Consider the following 21,547-nt stretch of genomic DNA (forward strand, 5'->3'; position numbering starts at 1 on the left):
GAGGGACATTAAGAGGCACTTACTCGGCCTGCATTACCCAGCATAATTAGGTCCTCTTGAGGTCCACTTTTGGCACCCATGCCTCTATTTACTCACATCTGTTTGCAACTAGTTAACCCATATTGCACACGGCTGTGGAATGTCCGAGGAAATTGTCAGCGACTGCAATCTGTGATCCAATTTTTGACCTCCCCTCCCCAAAGAAATGTGGGTTTAAGAAATGAGCTTTAAAATTGCTCAAGATTAGACACGGTTACATTCAAAGGGAAAACATTTTGTTTTTCTTGCGCAGCAGTCTGCCATTTAAAACTCAACCAGTGAGGTATTAATAAAAAGCAAATATCACTATAAATGATTGTCAAGATGTTTTGTATGCTTAAAGCTGACAGCTGACCTTTTTGCCTTTCGAAACAACCACAAGTGGGAATAATCATCGGAGTGACAGTGAGCGGCAGCTGGCTGTGTCAGGATGTAAAGACCATGATAACTGATTAATATTAGCAAACTTGCGGTCCAGCCCCATTGATTTCCCTGTTGGGTAAAGACAACTTTATCCCAGCGGCAACTCCCTGGCTTATCTCCCTGCACTGTAAGGCAGCCGTCAGACAGACGGCTGTTTTCCTAGCCTCGACGCAGGATGATTCAAGCCTGGCAGGTGTGATATAGATACCTGACTGAGGGGGAACACACAGGGGCAGCAGAGAGCAGGACGGGTGTGTGTGAGATAGTGGTTTAAGAAGTGTACAAAGATGCCCAGCTGTGAGGGAGCAGCCATATAGGGGCAATATTCCAGGCAGCACAATTAACACAAAGCCCAGTGTGTTGGATTATCAAAAAGAGCAGGTGGCTTCGGAAGTCAGAGTGGGAGAAAGTGTGGAGAAAGGTGGCAGATGGCTGTGAAATTGTGAGCGTTTATACTAAGCAGCACAGGAGAAAAGAACGAAACAGAGGAAAGACTCTAAGGAGGGAGAGAGTCTAATAGACCTTAAAGACAATTTGTTTCAAACTCACATCACAGAGCTGTGCCCACAAAGCAGTAATAGCTGTAGAAAATGAGCTGATTTCAAACATGTTCTCATTGATTCACCGTTGCACCTCTGAGAGAGGAAATTACTCTGACACAGTGGAGCATGCAGAGTGAGCTGCAGCGGATGTGTCTATACGAGCTCAAAACGTCAATAATTTACAGGAAGAGTAAACAGCGATGCTACGAGTACGGTTATCTCCAAGACCCATCATCTAACGCCGAAGATGACGGCAGGATAATGAAACTAATGAATAAACAGGAAACTTTGGAGTGGTGAGTGTGTTTGGATTAGCATTAACTGTGACCAAGACAGAAGTACAGAAGAAAGAAAGAAAGAAAAGATTCTCTGTGATATTTTTGGATTATAAAGAGATTAATTTCTTCAAAGCTCTGCTTAGGGCACACCCCGTGTACAAGGCCAGCTGCCTCTGTAATTCATCTCATTTATCTCCACCTCAAACAAAGAGAGCAAAGACTCGGGGCCCTGTAAAGCTGCAAAAAAAAACCCATCAATGCTGTCAAACGCAGACACACAATGAGCTGCAGGTCATCATTATTTCTGACTTTATGTCCTCCAATCAGAGGGGATGACACAGCTGGGGAGCCACCGGTTGGACACCGATATGCTAATCCATTAGCCACCTGCTTCAAGGGGGGGGGGGGGGGGGGGGGAGTCAACGCTTGATTCGATATTTTTCCTCAGCAAAGCCGCAGAGTCTGCGTCAACAGTCAAGTAGGTTGTAGTGTCAAAGTAAACAAACAGCATTTCATTTCTGCTGCATTATGATTGTTTGAGCGTTGTCCTTTTTTAATAATTGTAATGTTCTCTATTTTCCACCATGTTGTTTTATTTTGAGTGTACTTTTTTTTTTTTTTTTTTTAGAGAAATTCTGTTGTGTGGATCATTTTGAATTACTTGTTGTTTTCCTTGTTTTCTAGATGTTTGAACAATCCCACTGGGTGAGACTATGATTATTATTGTGGTTTAAATGATCTCAAATCTAAGTTTTTACTACATTTTCCTCTAATGACAGAGGTAATGACACAAAACAACTACAAGAACTGGCTTGTTCAAGTAATTGTCCACATTTTCATCCATTTTCAGGCACTTTGTTTTTAGCGCTTCTAGGCTAACTGTCCTTGGTGTCTGCTTTTGTTGTGCTCTACACTCAGGAGCTGCTCTCTGGCTTTTAGCATTCAAACATTTAAAGGTTTGAAAACCAATGTAAAGGAAGTCTATGCTGCAGCTACTGTACGTGCACGCTCTCACTTCACCAACACAGGGACTGATGTTTATGTAAAGCTCCATGCAGCCAAGCACAGAGTCAAGCAGCTTTCTCTAAGTCTTCACACCATTTCTGTGACACTAGACGTGGAATGGACTGAGTGAAATGGTTTGCCCCAGATACACGTTCCAGTGGTTTAATTTCACTGTTCACTAAACACTCGCTGTTACTCCTCACACCTCCACAGATGTGCACATCCTCCAGATGCCATGTAGCTTTGATATAAACAACACAAACTGTATAACTGACTAGCCTGTGTCTCACAAGCTATTGATGAAAAATAATTTTTCCTGAAATATTTTTTTGAAGGCTCTTTTTAAAAGCCTGAATAGTATACTTGACCTGATATTAAATTGGACCTATTATAATCATTTCAGGCTCTATAAATCTATTATATGACGCCTAGAGTGGCCTTAAGAGATTCACAGTTCCTGCTGTTAGGTTACATAGCAAGTAAAAACATTTGTTACTGTATTTAACTTTAATACTATGACTTAAGGATTACTTTCATATCTCCATGTATCGTGGATAATTGAGTATATTAAATGCTGCTATGACTGTTGTAGACTGCTTTCCAGTTGCGTTTAAAACCATTTACCAAGAACAACATGGTTTGACATGTTTTTGGCCTGCAAGTAACTATTCCAAGACGCACTGATGTCAGCATGTTGCTTCAGCAGAAAAAACAGAGGAAACATAACTGAAGCCTGAGATTTTCCCCAGACGCATTACTTTAACTTACATTTACCTCTTTATTTGAAACTTTGACCAAGTTTAATATGAAACTCAAACATTGTAACATGGCTGTACTGTACATAAGATGGGAAATCGAGAAAAGCACAATAGGTCCTCTTTAAGATTCAAGGCTTTCTAAAAAAGAAACATTCTTATTTTGGAGATTTCGACAACTTCAGCTCCTTGGATTAATTGGAGCTGATATCTTACTTGTTGTTCATGTTCAGCTGGCTTTGAACAGATGCTTCCTACTGTAATGCCCGACTACAGTCTCAGCAAAACTGATCAGACAGGATTTCCGGGTCATGCTTGACATTATTATTTCATCACTGAACACTATATTTGTGTCATCTCCTCTCCTAACACATCTGGTTTGCACAGTTGTCTGTGGTGCTTGTGTGTGGCGTACCGTGATTTAAGATGATCAGCTGGGCACCGGACTGGATGTTTCCTGCTTCGTTTTCCGCAAGGCACTGATAGAAACCCTCATCAGACTTGACCAGACCCAGAACCTGCAAGTTGTGCTCCTTCTGCAGATCAGAACGTAAAGGGAAAAGATGGAGAAAGGGTAGAACAAAGAGAGGCAGTTAATAACATTAAAAAACAGCCAAAACCAAAATCAAGTGAGAAAGTACAATGTCTCAGTAAAAAAAAAAAAATCACTGCCAAATGAACTTACAATTATTTTGAAGTAGTCACTGGGGATTACAGCATCTCCATTCTTCACCCATTTGACAGTGGGGGCCGGGGACCCCGAGACGTCACACTCAAAGATGATGTCCATGGACTCGTGAGCATAAATGTTGGCCGGCCGCTTCACAAACTGGGGAGGAACTGTGGAATGCAGACGAGAAAGAGGAGTCAGGAAAGTGTGGAGGAAAGCTGACACTTTGTAGGAGTGATATTTTCCTTTCGAAATTTAATAACCAATTCGTCAAAACTGAGCAGGCATATCATGCTCTAACACTCTGGTCTTTGACAGGATAAGAACAGGACAAAGTGATGCCATGCCTCCCCTTTAACTGCCAAATTGCCAGTTAAGGGAGGGTGGAAAGAAAAAACAAACAACATCATCTAACCACAGCTTATCCAATTATCTTATGAACCATTCAGACAACTGTGACCCTTTTCGATAGATGGCAACACTTTGAATATTTGATAAAAAGGGTGAAAAACAGCACCTTGTCTGGTACCAGTATGGTGTGTTAGCATGCTGTACTAGCTAAGGCAAGGACTTGCAGATCTCTTCTGTAATGAGGGCCAGAGAGAAGTTATTTGATCTGCTGGGGCGATGCAGCGCCTCATCAATCTGTCCTGGAACAAGGTCAGAGGGAGCACACAGCCCAGGCCTCGTCCTCTCTCTATAATTGGACTGTATGTGTGTGTGAGGAGAGACAGGGTAAGACAGTCTGTGCGTGTGTATGTGTGTGTGTTTCTGTGAACAAGTGCCTTTGCTGCCTCTGTGCATTCTCTGATAAACGACGACCCCGCTGACCACAGTTTAAATGACTGCATTGTTAGAGTGTCGCAGTGTGTCAAGCAGCGCCATCAGCCTTGTGGGCTCTGTGATAGCTTGTTATTAGCATCTATTTTTCGGCTATTCACATGGGCTGATTGGATATTAGAAGCAGTGGGAGGATAAGGTCCTTTTCTGGCTTTATTCAGCCGAGTAACAGGCTGTGAGGTCAAGTCCCCCTCATCTGCTTGATGTATCTGTGGCTAATTTACCCTAACAAGAAATTTCTTTTTAATGAATTAGGCTTCAGTCTGTTGGGATATGCTGTTACTAACAGCAAGAAAATTCCCTGTTACAGTTTTTTTTTTGCTTTTTGTAATTAAGGCTGCTTAAGAAACTGTTCACCCTTAACAACATTCTGCACCAATAAAAGACTAAAAGCACCAAGAAGAAGGGATAAATGCAGGCCACATTGTGAACTCTGATATGTTTGTTTGTATTTTGTATTTGTATGCACTTTGCCCATCTGTTTACTGTTTCCATGCTTTACAGAGCCAATAGAGCCAAGAGGGCCGATGCCCCCCCCGCCCCCCCTTTGCGGAAGCTGCACACATCAGAAAATTGCTGTCCCTGTATCCTCATCTAAAAAACCCAGAGGTGCTTTTACCAATTTGTCTAAATTCACACTTTTGATCTTTCACACACAATTTTATTTCTAAACGTAGCAGGACTGTCACACGTTTTCTTACATTTCATAACAGACATGTCGACATCCAGCTAGCTCGTCATGAAAACAAGATAATTGTGGGGAATCATCAACAGAGGCAACCAAGCGAACAGCTTCCGTTTTTGCAGCGATAACAAGTGTCATCATGTTACCTATCAATTCAAAACAGCTCGCTAAATATGTATTTCGAAACAATGTTAGCAAAATACACAACCATTTTGGCATTTTTGCCTTACATTTTTGAAAATGTGTACTGTAGATCATATTGAACAGCAAACGTGCAGTAAAAATAGAAACATGGGTCTTAAGTATGTGATTCAAGTTACTCACAAGTCGCTTTATTCACTGCTATTAGGCTCTATTTTGTAACAACCAGATAGTGCCCCAGAACACTGAAACCTCGTCTCCTCTTGCTTAATGAGCTTCTAGGCTTTGCTGCAAGTTACTTTGGAGTTTATTGACGATTGAGACAAAGGTTGGAAATGAAGATGGTGATGCTTGAAGACTAGATCACTATGTGGTTGTCAATACAGCCATCACCCTGCTCTGTGTGTGTGTGCGTGTGTGTGTGTGTGTGTTTTTCTGTCTGCCTATGACTGTTCTGGTGTTCCCTGCAGAGCGATGTGTGAGCAGTGAATAATGTGTTTCACAGTGTGGTGTCCCCTGGATATTCCCCTCCAGTAGCTGTGCAGCAGAGGCAGGAGGAGTCCTTGGTTTACTTTGGTGTGTCAGGGACACCAGTCAGTGAGTCAGAATGTGTGTGTGTGTGTGTGTGTGTGTGTGTGTGTGTGTGTGTTTGAGCCGTGTGTGTGTTTGAGCCGTGTGTGTGTTTGAGCCATGTGTGAAAATGAATTATTTAAAAACATGTCTGGATACAGGTGGCCCCCCCCATTATTACTGGTGCTGTACATAATTGTCCTTCCCTGCTGGAATACATGTATGGGTGGATTTTGTTTGCATAATGTAAGTGTGTGTGTGTGTGTGTGTGTGTGTGTGTGTGTGTGTCAACATATCTTTCAGTATGTCCATGTGGCCTTAATATGTGCATGTCCATTGCCTTTGGTAGAGGTTTATTCATAAGACTGCAATGTTTTTTTGTCAGTCAATACTAGACGTGTGTGTGTGTGTGTGTGTGTGTGTGTGTGTGTGTGTGTGTGTGTGTGTGTGTGTGTGTGTGTGTGTGTGTGTGTGTGTGTGTGTGTGTGTGTGTCTGTGAACAGAGCCCCTGGTGAGGTTTGCTGGTGACAGGTTTTTGATGGCGGCTGGTACCCTGCAGCTCTCTTTATCTCTCATCCTCTCTCTCACTTTCACCATCAGTCTCCCATATTTCCCTCCTGACTTTTAATCTTCCTATAACTCCCTGTCTATCTCTCCATCTCCAGTCTCCCTCCCTCCATCAAGGCAGACATGCACCATTTTCTCTAAATGGAGTTCAGACATTCGGAACCTATTGGAATGAGCAATGAGTAGAAACGCCTAAATATATACCATTAAGGCTTGGGCGATGGGGCTGGAGTAAGCTTTCAGGACCCAGCAGAGGGTGACCTGTGAGGAGGGGAGGGGGACTACCAGTCTAGTTACCTTCATTAATTGGCTGTTTGCAGCATCAAACATGCATTTGCAAAGGGGCACCATGTCTCAGTTGCTAAATAATGCAGCTCTAGGTTCAACTAAAACCGCAATAAAGTTTCTGTTAATATATTCAACTTCGTTCTCAAAAACAAATAGTTCATAAACTAGACGTTTAAGATACTGATGGTGTTTTTAACTGACAGCATTGGAGAAGAGAGTTAAAGTGCTCTGCATTTTTGGTGTATTTAGTGCCAAGTGAACATTGTCATGTGCACTGTTATTGTCAAGACAAACATGTCTGCCTCAAAATTCATAATAAGGCAACTTTGAAACAAACAAAAGGAATTTAGTGTACAATAGCCAAGGTCAATAAATGTATCTTTAAAATGTCATACAGTAAGAAAGATTCTAAATGTTTATCAGACTGAAATTAATTAGGTATTGTTAGGAAGTGTCTATAATAGATATAAGAAATATAGAGAGGACTCCATGATGACACAATGTTTGGGGGCTTAATGGACAGTTGTCCAAGGCTATCACACTCCGCTTTGCTTTTGCAGCCACCACCCTGCCGTGAAGGCCTTGCCCACATTTGGATATTCTGGATCCAGTAAGTGACAAAGAAGGCGATGAACATTCAATCTAAATCCAGGACTACATGTTTCCTTTCGTTAACGTTCCACATGACGTCACAGACATGTTTTCCTACAGTCGAGGGTTCACAGAGACACAAACGTTCAACTCCACAGGCTGGAGAGTCTCCAAACAGGCTGACTCGCAGAAGAACACAAACACCACTCTATGAAGAAAGAGACACAAAACAACAAGAGAAAGGCAGATAAAAGGAAGGGAGAGAAATACATTTTTAAGGAGGGGCAGTAGCTGAAAGAAGTCCGATGCCAGTTCCTCGAGGGCTGGTATTATCTCTCTAGCCTGTGGCTTAGTAAAAGAAGCTTTAATGCAGACTTACACCGACTCCAGTGAACTCCTAAAAGAGGGCCAGGAAAAGGTCATGTGTATGTCTTACTGTGAGCTTGTTAAAACAAAACCCCAAAGGCCTCCTAAAGGGATTCTGGGCAGATTACTTTACTTAAAGCTCCACTGGCAGGGAAGAATAAACTGAACATAGACGTACTGAGGGGGAAATGTCAAGCCTCTAGTCTATTGGCACTGATAAATATGGTGAAATATCCAAAAAGTGGATATTTGGACATACATTCCCAAACATTTATGCTACAGCTGTCATCTATTAAAGCCTGATGTAAGATTGTTGAAGCTACATGATCCAAATATGAAGATGTTTTCCTACTCTGTTCGCTTGGCAGGGATCCAGTTAGCTTCATGAAGTTAAACAATAGCTCCCGGGCAGTCAGGGGTTTACTCTGAGGGCAAGTGAATCCTGGACAGCACTAATTACCCGTCCTTGCTCGTCCAAAGATAACAACTTCACTCTTAATCTTGGCCAAAACAAACAGCTTCAGCGGTGAGGAGAGAAAGATGGCTTAGTGGCTGCTTTCATCGAGCAGAGCATCACGTCCTGTTAGAGGCAGCGCCACAGAGAGGGAATTCAAGCTCTCAATGTTTTTATGCTGCTTCTAAAATTACTAGAAATGAGTGGGGGAAAAAATAGGCCTGAAATTGTCCATGAAATGTAGAAACAATGTGTCAAGTTTTGACACAGGAAGAGTTCAGAGCACATCCTTAAAGCAGAGTTTATCTAAAACTGATAAACTTTGTTTAAACTTTGTGAATATGCACGACAAGACATGGCAAACAGAAAACCTACAGTTAGCTTTGAGCCTAAACTGCATGTTGAATATTAAATTTAAATTAGCTGTAATTACAATTTTGACATAATCAAAATTTATGATTTATGATTAAAAAAAATTACATAAACTTCCTTATTGATCTTTAAACCAAATGAGAAGATTCACCACAAACAAGACGGCTGTATCACCTTTCATTTTGATCTAATTACATAGTCAAATAAACAATGCGTTTTGCACACATGGCTTCATCAGGTTTGTGATACAAGACAATCCACATGTTTTCCTTTTTGTTATTTTAAGGTTCCTCAAGTTAACATATTCACTTTACTGAATCTGGGGAACTCTTGCAAACTGATTTCATATTTGGTACATTCCCCCTCAAGCATTTTTTCATATTTAAAAATCTTATTCTGTATTGTACCAGTAGTTATATCTGTTGTATTTGAACTCCCGTTTGTCTAAATGGTTCTTTTTCTCTATATTTACAACATGTGTATTGTACTGTATGCCGCACCAGACAACTGAAGGTACTGGTCATGTCAAATGACTTTGTCTTATATGTTTTTCTAGAAATATTATTATATAATATATTATTTGTAACATTGATAAAACAATGCTCATGTAAAAATGACTAAACACTTCAATAAATAAATAAGGATGATATGTGAGATATCTGGGTGAGTTAACTTAAATAATGGTTTTGAAAAAATTGTCTTGTCTCAATAGAGTAGTACAACTATTGACTTTTTTTTTTTTAACTTTAAAAGCTATTGATATTGATGTGAGATTATCAAGTTTCACACCATGAATGTTTAATAATGCAATGACGGAATAATCTTAAAGATCATATATGTGTTTCAACTTGAGAGGAAGAAACAAAATCAATCACAAGAATCTGAATTTCCTAGAGTAGCACCAAACTAGCAATGTGGCAGTGTGGAGTTTGTGTTTCAGTGTTTTTCCAGCTTTCCCCAGGATCAAAGTGGTGTGTTTCTCAGTTTTTACGTTTTGTCAGGACGCCAGTCAGACCCTGCTGCCCACTCAAACACCTGATAAGGAGCTGGTCCAGGTTCCCCTACAGCAGATGATGAAACATGGGACAAACTCAAACAACAGCCACGGCAGACCATTGCAGCAGACTCACTGTAACAAAACGGAGACACACAGTACTTGTTCCTGGAGTCATGCAGATGTGGCTCTATCTGTAAAACACAGCAGTGTATTGATTCTCCTCGGATGAATATGAAAACAAGAAGAGGGTGTAGACAGAAACCGGGAAGAGACATCTCTCTCCCACTGATTGAGATAACACCCTGTATGAAAAGCGGGAAAAGCTGCACCCCTGTGGGTGTTGCTCCTTATCAGATTATTGTTCTTTTAATAGATGTATGGGAAGTTCATCTGTTTGGGGCTATAAAAATGTCTGTGACACTGCAGGGAAGGTAGTAAAAACAGACTAAAATACTCACCAGATCTTATCTAATGTGTGATTTTTCCACACACCATTTACGACTATGATTCCTGTCCTGAGCTGGAAAATATACCTTCACGTCAGCCCAAAAATATAACTCTAGAGAACACCAGGCATGCTTTAACTTTTGGTTGAGCTACATGGGCATATGTTTTTTTGTTGGAACAATGCCAGCTACAGAAGGTATGTGGATGTGATTTGCAATTAATTTTTTATTTTTTTTTCCCCTACAAAGGACTAACGAAGCAGATGGAGCTACAGTAGGAGCGGATATTTAGCCTTTCTGAAGGGATCTTACGCCTCTGTCTATTTTTACCCACGTGTATAACAAGGTAAAAAAACACTCCTGATGTCTGTGGTTATAAACCTCCTGAGCACACAGACAGGACATGAAACTTTTACAGGGGAGCTGGGATTTTCTGCACGGAGCGCAGCATATGGAAAGAACAATTAAGTTGATGACATGATAGCATGAGGCCATGATAAATGAGCGCCACTGACTCAGAGCCCTATAAAACTGGAAACATACATGTTTGTGGAGACTATTTCTGTCCTGCAAACCGAACACACACACACACACACAGAGTGAAGGACTGGGTGGTGCCCCTGTCACACAAGACCATAATCAAAAGCTGCTGCCTCCACTGGCCTCATTTATCCTGTTTGCCAGCTTTAATAGAGGGTGAGATGTCACAGAAAAGTCCCAGTGAACATAGAAAACACACACACAGTCACACAAAAGACACACAAAGACACACTGTGCTCCTAAAGTTGATGTCAAGGGAGGGCTGAGCTGAACATTACATTTAATTTAGAGCCTAAAAAAACCTGCTCAGAGTTTATCTGTAATGAAACGGGTATGCTGTTAGTTTCATTGTGATGCCAGATTGTGCTCGAGTCTGCACAAATAAACACTCTAATCCTCTTTATGCCACTGTGGCTTTATATATCAAATTAAAAGATGGAGCACATACGGCTCTGAGATACCTGTTGTTTATTTTTGACAGCTGTTGACGTTATCTCATCTAAAGCTGATTGTACATCATTTCACTTTGCAACGAGTTGTTCTTGTTTGTTTAGTCGTTTTGTTCTGAAATAGAAGTTTTCTAACAAATACAAAAAAAAAAAATCACACTGTTTGGATATTGTGAGTCAGTTTCACTTTTGTGTCACAGGTATTTTCACACTATAATTTCTCTGGCTTAAAAAGAATACCTGCCATGATGAGTGGTTTAATGTTCTAACTACAATCAAGCTAAGACATCTCGAAACTTGGGATGAAAACGATCGGAATTCCTGGATAACTTCCCCTTCATGGGCGTTTGAATAATGGTTGAAAACATACATCTGTTATTGAATACATAGAATGGAAACTTTGAGAGTTTATACTGTAGCTAGTGGTGATAAAAAGGTTCATGATAACTGGATGATGGTTCATTTCTATTAACCTGATGATAAGGATTATTCTTAGGTACTGAAAAAGAAGTAAAGCTTGCTGACATTCAAGTCACTGATTCACTGATTTCATTTTTAAATTTCATTCTCCTTTATCGGTGCAGTGAGATAAAATCAATTATGATTCATTTATATAGCACTTTGAATGGCCTTGTTGCTGTCATGTGCTATATTAATGAACGTGACTCGACTGAATACAAGAAATTTTTTAGTTTCCCTAAAGAAGCATGTTCACTAGAAAAAAAGATGTGTCATAACAGTAGTGCAATAAAACCATTTGCTTCTGGATTAAATGTTGGTGATTTCACTTTGTTTTAGTGACATTTGAAGAGCAGCTTTGATGAATATCAGGACTAAATCCATTGCTAGTGTGATTGTGAGAATGACATGTTCATATCCCCAATGCTTACAGGTGTGTAGAGTAAGTGAGTATTTGACCTTGTATGGCATCATTTTGTATGCATGGGTGTGTGTTAGTGTTTGCGCACACACCTGCTGCTGCCCCCTCGTACCTCTCCCTCCAAAATAAGCACCAGCTGCATCTTAAACCCTGCAGCTATCTCCAGGCGAGACCTAACAATGTGTCACCCAATCAAATCCCCGGCTGACTCTCTGCATCTTCTCCTAAACACAAACTGTCCAGTGTTTATGAAAAGCCACTCGCCGTAAACACACAATCTCTCCTTGTTACTGCAGCGAAAAGAGGCCCTGAGGTGTTTTCGAAGGAGTCAGTCAGAGGAAAAATTGTTTTGTTGTTAGTATAGATCCAAACCACACAGACTTGTATGAATGTCTTTCACGGGCGTAACGACTTCTTGAGGGAAATTGACCTTTCAAGTGTCATTTCTGTTGTCAAGGGGGGAAATCAATGCCACAATCTGTTTTCTTTATGAATCTGAATGAAGTAAATACAATTAGGCCTGCGAGTCTATAGCATGGGATCTAATCAAAGTGATTTATCGCATTACAATGACGGATGTCTTTCAAACATATTCCCCCACAGACTCGGCACATTGGGGGTGGAGGCTGGCGAGGGTCAGGTCAGGGACATGTGGGATTTTAGAGAGAATTTGGCGAACAGACTTGAAGAAAACGAGTGAAGTCAGACGTCCTCCTGTGACCTGATGTGATTTTCCATTACTGTCTCTCTTAATCACAGTGAGCCACGGGAAATGATGGAAGGGTGGTGGAGGGGGAAGGGGGGGGGCAGATGAAGGGATTTGGGGAGAATGAGATGGAGTCATTGTATGATGTGGTTGTGTGTGAAATGCAATGAACCAGGGAATGAGCCTCAGGGTGTTTCCCCGAATCTGAAGCTATTTCACACCAAATCCGGTTGACTTGCTTCACCTGGGAAAGGATACTAACACACTCACACACGTGTGTTCATGTGTGTTTTTCTCACCAGCAGATAAAGTAGGACAACAATAACCACAATGCATTGACTGCATGAGTGTCTGATATGTGTAACATGGATTTTCTTGATGCAGCAGATTTCCTCCTCATGATAATCCATCGATTAGATGTCAAAATGTATATTTTTATAGACATATTTCCTGTTATAGAGAATGTATTTGCATAACATGTGCTGGATTAAATGCCTGGAATTGATACTTTGTGTTTTTTGTTCTGCTTTGTGAATGAGGAAACTTTCAAAACACTTTCTACTAATGAAAGGGAAGAGAAAAAAGAAAACTGTGGCAAAAAAAAAACAACAACACTTTTTACTTGATGTGCCAAATTGGTGGACATTTGTAACAACCTTTACATTACAGGACTTTTTTTTTGATTTTTTGGCCTTTTGGCCTTTATTAGATAGGACAGCTGAAGATGATGATATGCAGCAAAGAACCGAGGTCAACACAGAGCCACAGCCGCTGCGAGGAGGACTACAGCCTCTGTACATGGGGTGCTCGACATAACCGCTAAGCTATCAGCGTTTCCACAGTACTTAAAAAAAACTTGATAATGTTCTGGTTGAAGTTTCATCCCAGGTCACATTATACACAGAAGTAGGTTTCATAAAGATCTTTTAAATATGAACTGTTTCATTTTTGTATTCGCATCATGGCATACGCGGAACAGTCTTGCTGTAATTAAATTTTGACTTTCGGGATAACACTTTGAAAGGAAAGATTAGTCAGCATTCACTTGGGAATAGCAGCTGTTGCTTGTGAAAGCGTGATAATTAATACTCATCAAAAATACGTCTCAAGTTTCAATCTGCTGGAATTCATATTTGCTCATCAACACTGAACTTTAAGTGATAAACACGACAGCGTCAAAGCAGGCTTGACCAAACACAAGATAAAGAGTGAAAATCTTTTCTACCTGAACATCATAAACTGGTTCACATTAAAATTATAGACGGAATAGATGTATACATGATCTGCTACTGGAATGTAAAAAAATACATCTACAGCTATTTGCTGCATACAACCATTTGATGATTGTGCCCCCAATTTATAATGTACAAACACCATGTGTGAATATCCTGATTACCAGTGGATGACATACTGTTTAGTGTACAGTGGTGTAATACAGTATATATGTTGTTCTAGTAACTTTGTCCTGTCAGTGTTATGTGCAGCTCAGAACTTGTTAAATCTGCATGAGGTGAAGTTAGGGGACATAGCAGATAAAAACAGGAACAAACACTCTGCACGCTGCCTACTTATGGTAAATACATTACTCACCGTCAAGTCCGCTCATATTCCTATATAAATAAAAACAAACTTTTCCACTCTGTGCAGAAATTCTCAAAAAGGATGAGTTACCTGTTTGTATGCAGGAGATGCATTAATTCATTTAATTTCATGATTAATTGTTAATCCTTTTTTTCAAGTCGGGCTATGTTTCCTTAAGGCATTTAATAATCTCCTTTACAAACATTATCCGGTGAGATAAGAATATTTTAATGATAAAAGTACGTTCTTAGAGTCCAGCTACACCTGCAGTGACTCAGCCCTCTTCCAATGCCCTCTCTCAAGTCACCAGTTGTCTTTATGTTAGACTCACTGTACCTACTATACCCATAAAGATTAAAACCATGATAATGAACGGCTGGTTGATTATTGTGAATGTCGGAATGAAGTCATACAATGGTTTTATTATGTGCTGCCATAAATTGTCCATTTTGCACCACTAGTCCTTGAAAAGAAAGGAACGTGAGTGTATTGTTATGGGTACCTTGTAAAATGAGCTGTGCCTGGGCTTCAATGCTTGCGTTTCCATTTTCAGCCATGCAGGTGTAGACGCCGGCATCTTCCTCTGTGAGATTGGAGATCTGGAGACTTCCTCCTCCCTGCAGCTCCACTCGACCCTCACTGGAGAAAGAAGCAAACAAAGTTCAGGAAAAAGGAAGACAGAAAATGTTTAAGATCATTTTCACATAAACAGTATTAACAACCTTTGGGGATTTGCTACTCAAGATGCTGCCAGCATCACTTCCAGGAGACCTCAGGTCACAGATTAATCAGGATCAAATTCAAATTCAGTTTCATTTTCCAACCAGACGTTTAAAATATAGAAGCGAGATAACAGACAGTTTTAGGTTGCAGCCCCGGGAGCTCCATGTTCCCCTACTGACCTCAAGTTGACTCCACATCTCTTCCTTCCCTCCTTCACTCTGTCACCTTGTTCCCTCTCTATGAATGAATAAATGATGCTACAAGCGCACTCAAGAGCCAGGAAAAAAGCAAATTCCAGTTCTGCTTAATTTATATTTTATATATTAATTTGTAGACATCATGGTCACTCGAGATGCACTGAAAAAAAATAAAGAGCATTTAAGAGAAAAAAAGAGTTACATAAAGTGATCTTACTTTGGGTGTAAGAATATTAAAAAAAACAACATTTATAAGGTCGAGCTACAGCTTGTGCTTTTCACATTGTCACCGTCACTTCTGCAGATGTTACATCCCATCAACAAATGTTTTCGTTTTCTTTCATCAGCTGTTGATTAACCGGAGTAACAGGCATCTGCAGAATAAACGCCCTAACATGAATGGGAGGTGAGTCAGACTCAGAGAACTAATGATTGTTTTCATTCAGAAGTGACTGAGGTGAATCATTTCTCTCAAATCACTGATAAGTATCCAAAAATCACATCATCATTCCCCACCTCGACACACTCTAGGTAATTCAGTCTGTTTTGTGCTTGAAGTTCCGGTTAAATACTTTCTCTTTGTAGTTAAGTCATTTAAGGAAATTGATGTTTTCCTGTCTATAATATACATAAATATTTACATATCCCAACACTCAAGGCAGGAGAAAGTGGATGCTCAATGAAAACTGAATAATTACTGTTTTAGAATAACATCAGTTACACGCCTCTCAGGCTAAGCCATTTTAAATATTTTATTATTCAGAGCTATTTATGCTTATTCCAGAAAGATAAACACTCATCTATTTGTATAGCCTCTCATTGAACCAGTGACCCCGCCTCCATTTTATAAAGCCCCAACTTTGATTTTCCCAAAGGGCCCAGGGGAAGCAGTCTGTGGCCCAGCTCTGGCTTGATTCAACAAGCAGTGGAGCATGGGAGAGGAGGAGGAGGCTGAGAGGAGAGAAAACAGAAATCAATAGCTCACAGAGAGAGAACTCTGCATTCAGAGAGAGAGAAACAGAGAGGCAGGGGGAAAAAAAAAAAAGGAGAAGCAGCAAGTGAGCTCAGGAAGATAAAAATCCAAAGAGGGCCACAGCGAGTGAGATGCAGCAGAGGAGAACAGGATCAGTGTATAATAGCTTTTGCACAGAGGAGAGAGGAAACATGCAGAGGTGAAGTGTGAACTCGGTGAGGAAAACAACCCTATGCCACAGGGATATTTACTTTTTAAGCAAACTGCTGACTAGCCAGGGTTAACACGTCCTCCCTGTTTGTCTTTGCCTCTCTACTTGTGGGTTTGGCAGCATCGGCTTCAGAGACCATCTGTCTGTCTGTCTGTGCTGGAGAGGAGCACTCGAGTGGCACTCGACCTGCTGTCACCAAAGTGACATCACTGTCGCTCTCCAATTGTACGGATGAAATGGACTATTAACTGCAGCATCGACCACAATCACATACAAGTATGACAGTCAGTTTAAAGTTCAGCTCTGAGCGAGGGAGCGTGACGGCCTCGTAAAAAAAAAAAAAAAGACCAAAACTTAAATGTTGGAAAAATAAGATATGTGGTTGAAGATTATACCTAATATAAATGAAATAAAGGATCAGCGCATGAAAGAGTTTATGTGAATCTTCTTCACTGACGGAAAAAGAACAAAGTGATGAGCCACTCTATCCCTCTTTTAAATAGTATGTGATTGACAGAAACCCTTCTTTATCACACAGCTCTGTTAAATACTTGATTCTGATTAGCCAATTACACACAGGAATGGTCTGCGCTTTCTTGATAGCAGACTGTTGTTTACTGTTGAACAAACCGTTACAATGAAGAGCAGGCGGTTGCTACTTGTTAGTGACGTCGCTCTGATCCACTGAGACAGAATAAATACAAGCTTGAAGTTTATCAGGAGCTTCCACCTATTATTACATTTAAGTTTATTAACAGAAGGAATAATGCCGTGAGGGAGTTTTTTTGTGCCTTTAATGGAGAGATAGGACAGTGGATAGAGTAGGAAATCAGAGAGAGAGAGAGAGAGACAGAGTGTAGGGAATGACATGCGGGAAAGGAGCCACAGGTGGGATACGAGCCTGGGCCGCCCGCTTGGAGGACCAAGGCCTTCATACATGGGGCGTGCGCACTAACCACTGCGCCACCAGCGCCCCGTTTTATTCAATTTCTAATCTAAATGCTCTACACCAAATACGCACCATTATAAATCCTCTTATGTGTCAACCTACTAAGCAATAAACGTGATACAGAAACACTGTAATTACTGTTACAGTTTGGTATCAGGTGTATGAAGTCAGGTCAAAAAGAGCCATTTTGACAAGTTTACGCCGACAGCAAACATAAGGTAATCCCTGATCACTACATCGGTCTAGCAGCCGTATCAAACAGCACAACCTGCTCACTCTGACAGCCGCAGAATGTAAAATAAACAGAAACACTGAAAAGATACTGTACTCAGCACACAGGCTGACAGAAAACATTCTGGGCCTTTAAGGTGGGAATGAAGGTGCGACACAAAGAAGGCAGCTGCTTTTCTTTCGCTCCCAAGACGACAGAACAAAACACAAAACCACTGAAAATGCCTAACGTCTTGCTGTACATTTGACTACTTCCCCCTGCACATTAGAGGGAGTATAGCTCAGGCTGGGGAGAGGCTCTGCACGCCAAATCCTTGTTTGAATGAAACATTTGAAATTCCTCTGAAAGACGTCGCTCAGTTCATTGTGCCAGGCATTCCTGCAGCTAGTCTCACCAGGACGACCATTCAGAGTCCTGGCCTTTAGTGACACAGCGTCAGAAAGGGCACTGACAGCTTCCTCTTGTACTTGAAAGCAGGAACATACAAAGAATGTCAAACCACCAGGCTATTTCTCATTCTGTTTAGAGCAAGTCAATCTTAGCGCTGACTGTGGCAGTGTAAGTGCTCTCTGGAACAAGAAAAGTGTTGCTGTTAAAGACCATGAGGGAGAGGGAGCTGAATGGGCTGAATACACCTTACACTATTGTAAGGGAGCTTGCTACCCTTCATGTTCTGCTTTCATTTCAATAAAGACACAGTACCTGCTTTAAGGATATAAAGATAACCTTTGCGTTACCTGCAGGTCTTTGGTTGGAGATTAAGCAAGGTTCTTATTAAAGCTGCATTATGGACAAAAAAACCTGTTTGTTTAGCTCACTATTGTTTCACTCTCGTATTGTACCATTAAGAAAAACAGCAGGTACTCATAGGTCTAAAGACATACCATTCAAGCAACACAAGATAACAAGCTAAACGTGGTCATTAGCTTCGATGCTATGCTTATAACTGGCCTTGCCAATTCTATTAGACGTTATGTTGATGTTTTTCCTTATTCGAAGCAAAACATTTCCACATTGTTTGAATTGTTGTGTGAAGTGTTTGGACGTAACTTTATGCATCCCAGAGGTCATATCAGTTTTTACTTAACTGTCGCATTACTACTTCCCAGGGTTACGTGTAGTGTAAGGTTTAATAGTTTGATTTAAAGTGATTATATTTATTCATCCAAATGATGCTTCTTTAGACTTTTGTCCTTGGTAGCCTTTATTATGATGATGTGAATGTATCGCAGGTCAGGGTAGGTCACGGTGGCTGCCAGCCGAAGAGCTACATGTAAAGGAAGGAATAAAGATGAGGCATAAGAAAAGAGGCAAAAACATTACTACAGAAATGGAAAAATAGATTTTCCTTCCAAGATTCATGAACATTCTTGTTTGTCGCAAACTTTGTGCAAGCTGCAAAATGCTTTCAACCCTCAATCAATAAATCAATCTGTATTTGTATAGTGCAAATTAATAACAAATGTTATCACAAGATACTTTACAAAAAGCAGGTAAAAGACCTAACTTATTGCTATGTTATTTACAAAGACCCAATGCTAATCTATCATGAGCAACATTTAAGTTACAGTGGTAAGAAAAAACTGCCTTTAAGAGGCAGGAACCTCGAGCAGAACCAGACTCATGATGAACAGACATCTGCAGAAACTGTGCCGGGCTTGAGAAGTGGGATGGAGACAGACAGAGCAGCAACAATGAATAAGAGAGATTTATAGCTACAATGTCAGTAATAAAGGTAAAATAATGTGTAGTTTTAGCAGTAACAGATAAGTATGAAAATAGACTGATCAGTCTAATATTAATGTAAGCAACTGTAATGATGATGAAACCATGGAAATGTCTATTTTGTTCAAGCATCAAACATAACAGCACAGCAATCAAACTTGTGAATAAAGTTATTTCAATATAGATACCGATATTGTTATCATCTCTGATACAGCATGACAAGTATTAATGGTGCTACTGTAAGTCTAGGTGAATAACTCAACAGAACATTGCGTTAAGTTTTTGTGAAAGTTAGAGAAATGCAGCAATGTTTTTTCTTTCCACCAATAATGTGTCTTTTATTAATAACTAAATAGTCTTAGTTGTGAACTCAATGATCAAGTCTATTTATTTTAATGGTAATAGGAGGTACTGACTTGTCTAACACATTTGGTCGCAATGAAAATCCCAGATTTTGAGAAGCACTAAGAAATGTATCACTATCATCAACCTGTCAAAATATTTCACTTTCAACACCTGTAGCATCGTCTATCAGTTTCAAATGTTGAAAAAGAAGAACATCCTCCTCCTCTTTTGATCCTCTCTTGTGTGTAACTTGTCGAGGAAAGGTGTTGAGAACTTCCTGTCAACACGTCTCGAGCACTGTCTTGTCCCCTGTTCTGTGATTCAGCTTTGAAGGCAGTGGCGGCCACAGAAACTTCAGAGAGGAGCTTCTAGGGAAAGAAGACATTTGGTATGTGTGAGCGGTGACTCAGCCGTCCGTAACACAGACTGTTGGCAAGGTCAGTACACCTGGGGAAGGGGGATCCACAGATCACTGAAGAACTGTAGGTGTGTGTGCAGGTGTGTGTGTGTGTGCTGACGGAGGCTGTGCAGTTGTACTGTCACAGAACAATCAGCGGTGCTGTGACAGTGGTCGGGCATGGGTCAGGTGATCTGCAGCACAAGGGAGAGGTAGGTGGAAACAACTGTCACAACAACAAAAGGGGATTTATTATTAATGGACACAGTGGGAATCTCAAAACTTTTCTTTCATTGCCCTCTCCCTCTTCTTATTTTTTCGCTCTGTGGATTAAATTTCTTCTCACTCTCCCTCTCCCTCTCGCCGTGACTGCCACCCCCCCACCGTCTTAACCCCCCCAACTCTCTCTCTCTCTCTCTCTCTCTCTCTCTCCGTCATCCACCATGAATGTCAACGATTGTGCCGTTTCGAGATGTTGTGCTTCAACGTGAACGCAAATTGAACTCTCTCTCGCTTTGGACCACAACAAAACCATAACAGTTCCATGAATTTGATTCATGTTCAAGGTGGGTAGAAAGCGGCGGGATTTCATTTTACAGCGAAGCCGGGCAGGCGGAGGACTGGAATGATTTTTCACGCTTCAAAACCCTTTTGTTCTCCTCCTCTACCTGTTCAAATATGCGCAAAGGTACATGGGGAAGCACATGCGAGAGAAAAAGGAGAGAAGGTGGAAGTCAAACTAGAGGTGGAAATAAATGGTTGAATAATTGGAATTAATTTGAGAAACAACCAACAGCACAGTGGAGGGCTTCTAAGGCCTTGAGAACATTTTGTTTTCCTCTGGCTAATAACAGAAACCTTCACAGCCCCACGAGACAAAAACAACGCTTGCATACCTGATTCTATTCCAATTTTTTTTACCCTAACAAGGTCCCCTAGAATAAACTGATCATTTAATAAGTGCATATTACAATGCGGCCTGCAGCCCATAACTCGCATAATATACTTTAAGAGGGCTCTGGTGGGCCCTCTGGGGTGCTGGATGCCAGAAGAACCCCCATGTCTACAAACTGCAGTACTACACGGCATTATAAAGTCTTTAAATAGGATATATAACGACATAATGTCTGCTGAAGAGCCATTTAAAGGCTCTGCAGGTGAGTGATTTCATGTTGTGAAAGACATTGTGCAGGTCCAGACTTTTTGTGAATCAAGAAACATATTGTCAGTTCTGCTTCAACTAAAGATGCTTCACAGTGTTAACTTATAACAGGTAAAATACCAGGGGGGGCAGAAGCCATTTTTCTGCTACATTTGGTGGAAATATTCAATTGCGCTATATATATATATATATATATATATATATATATATATATTTTTTTTTTTTTTTTTTTCAGAAATGTGTAATCACATTAGCTCCTATCCTCATTTCCTACCCGACAACTAAAGTTGCGTTATGAAGAAAAACAAAAGATGCAAAAAGGTGAGATGCTGCACATTTCTTCTTGAGACTGAACAACACCCTGAGAGAAGGAGCTCTGCTGCCTGAATAACATTTTAACTGTCTTGTTTTCTCAGACAGACATACATTACAGTAAAACATTTCTATT

The 21,547-nt window shown here is 40.6% G+C and overlaps 1 protein-coding gene across 18 annotated transcripts in view; it reads right to left on the reverse strand.

The window, feature by feature from the left end:
* The window catches only part of neo1a (neogenin 1a), a 164,200-nt gene that overhangs the window by 44,293 nt on the left and 98,360 nt on the right, over positions 1-21,547 (reverse strand). For all 18 annotated transcript variants that reach the window (XM_020637677.3, XM_065952726.1, XM_065952724.1 and 15 more), the window contains exons 5-7: positions 14,688-14,824; positions 3,728-3,882; positions 3,458-3,578 (exon numbers count right to left, since the gene is read on the reverse strand). In XM_020637677.3, coding sequence (XP_020493333.2) covers positions 3,458-3,578; positions 3,728-3,882; positions 14,688-14,824 — 413 coding nt within the window. The remainder of the gene's footprint in view (positions 1-3,457; positions 3,579-3,727; positions 3,883-14,687; positions 14,825-21,547) is intronic.

Source organism: Labrus bergylta, chromosome 3 (assembly GCF_963930695.1).
Source record: "Labrus bergylta chromosome 3, fLabBer1.1, whole genome shotgun sequence".
Lineage (NCBI taxonomy): Eukaryota > Metazoa > Chordata > Actinopteri > Labriformes > Labridae > Labrus > Labrus bergylta.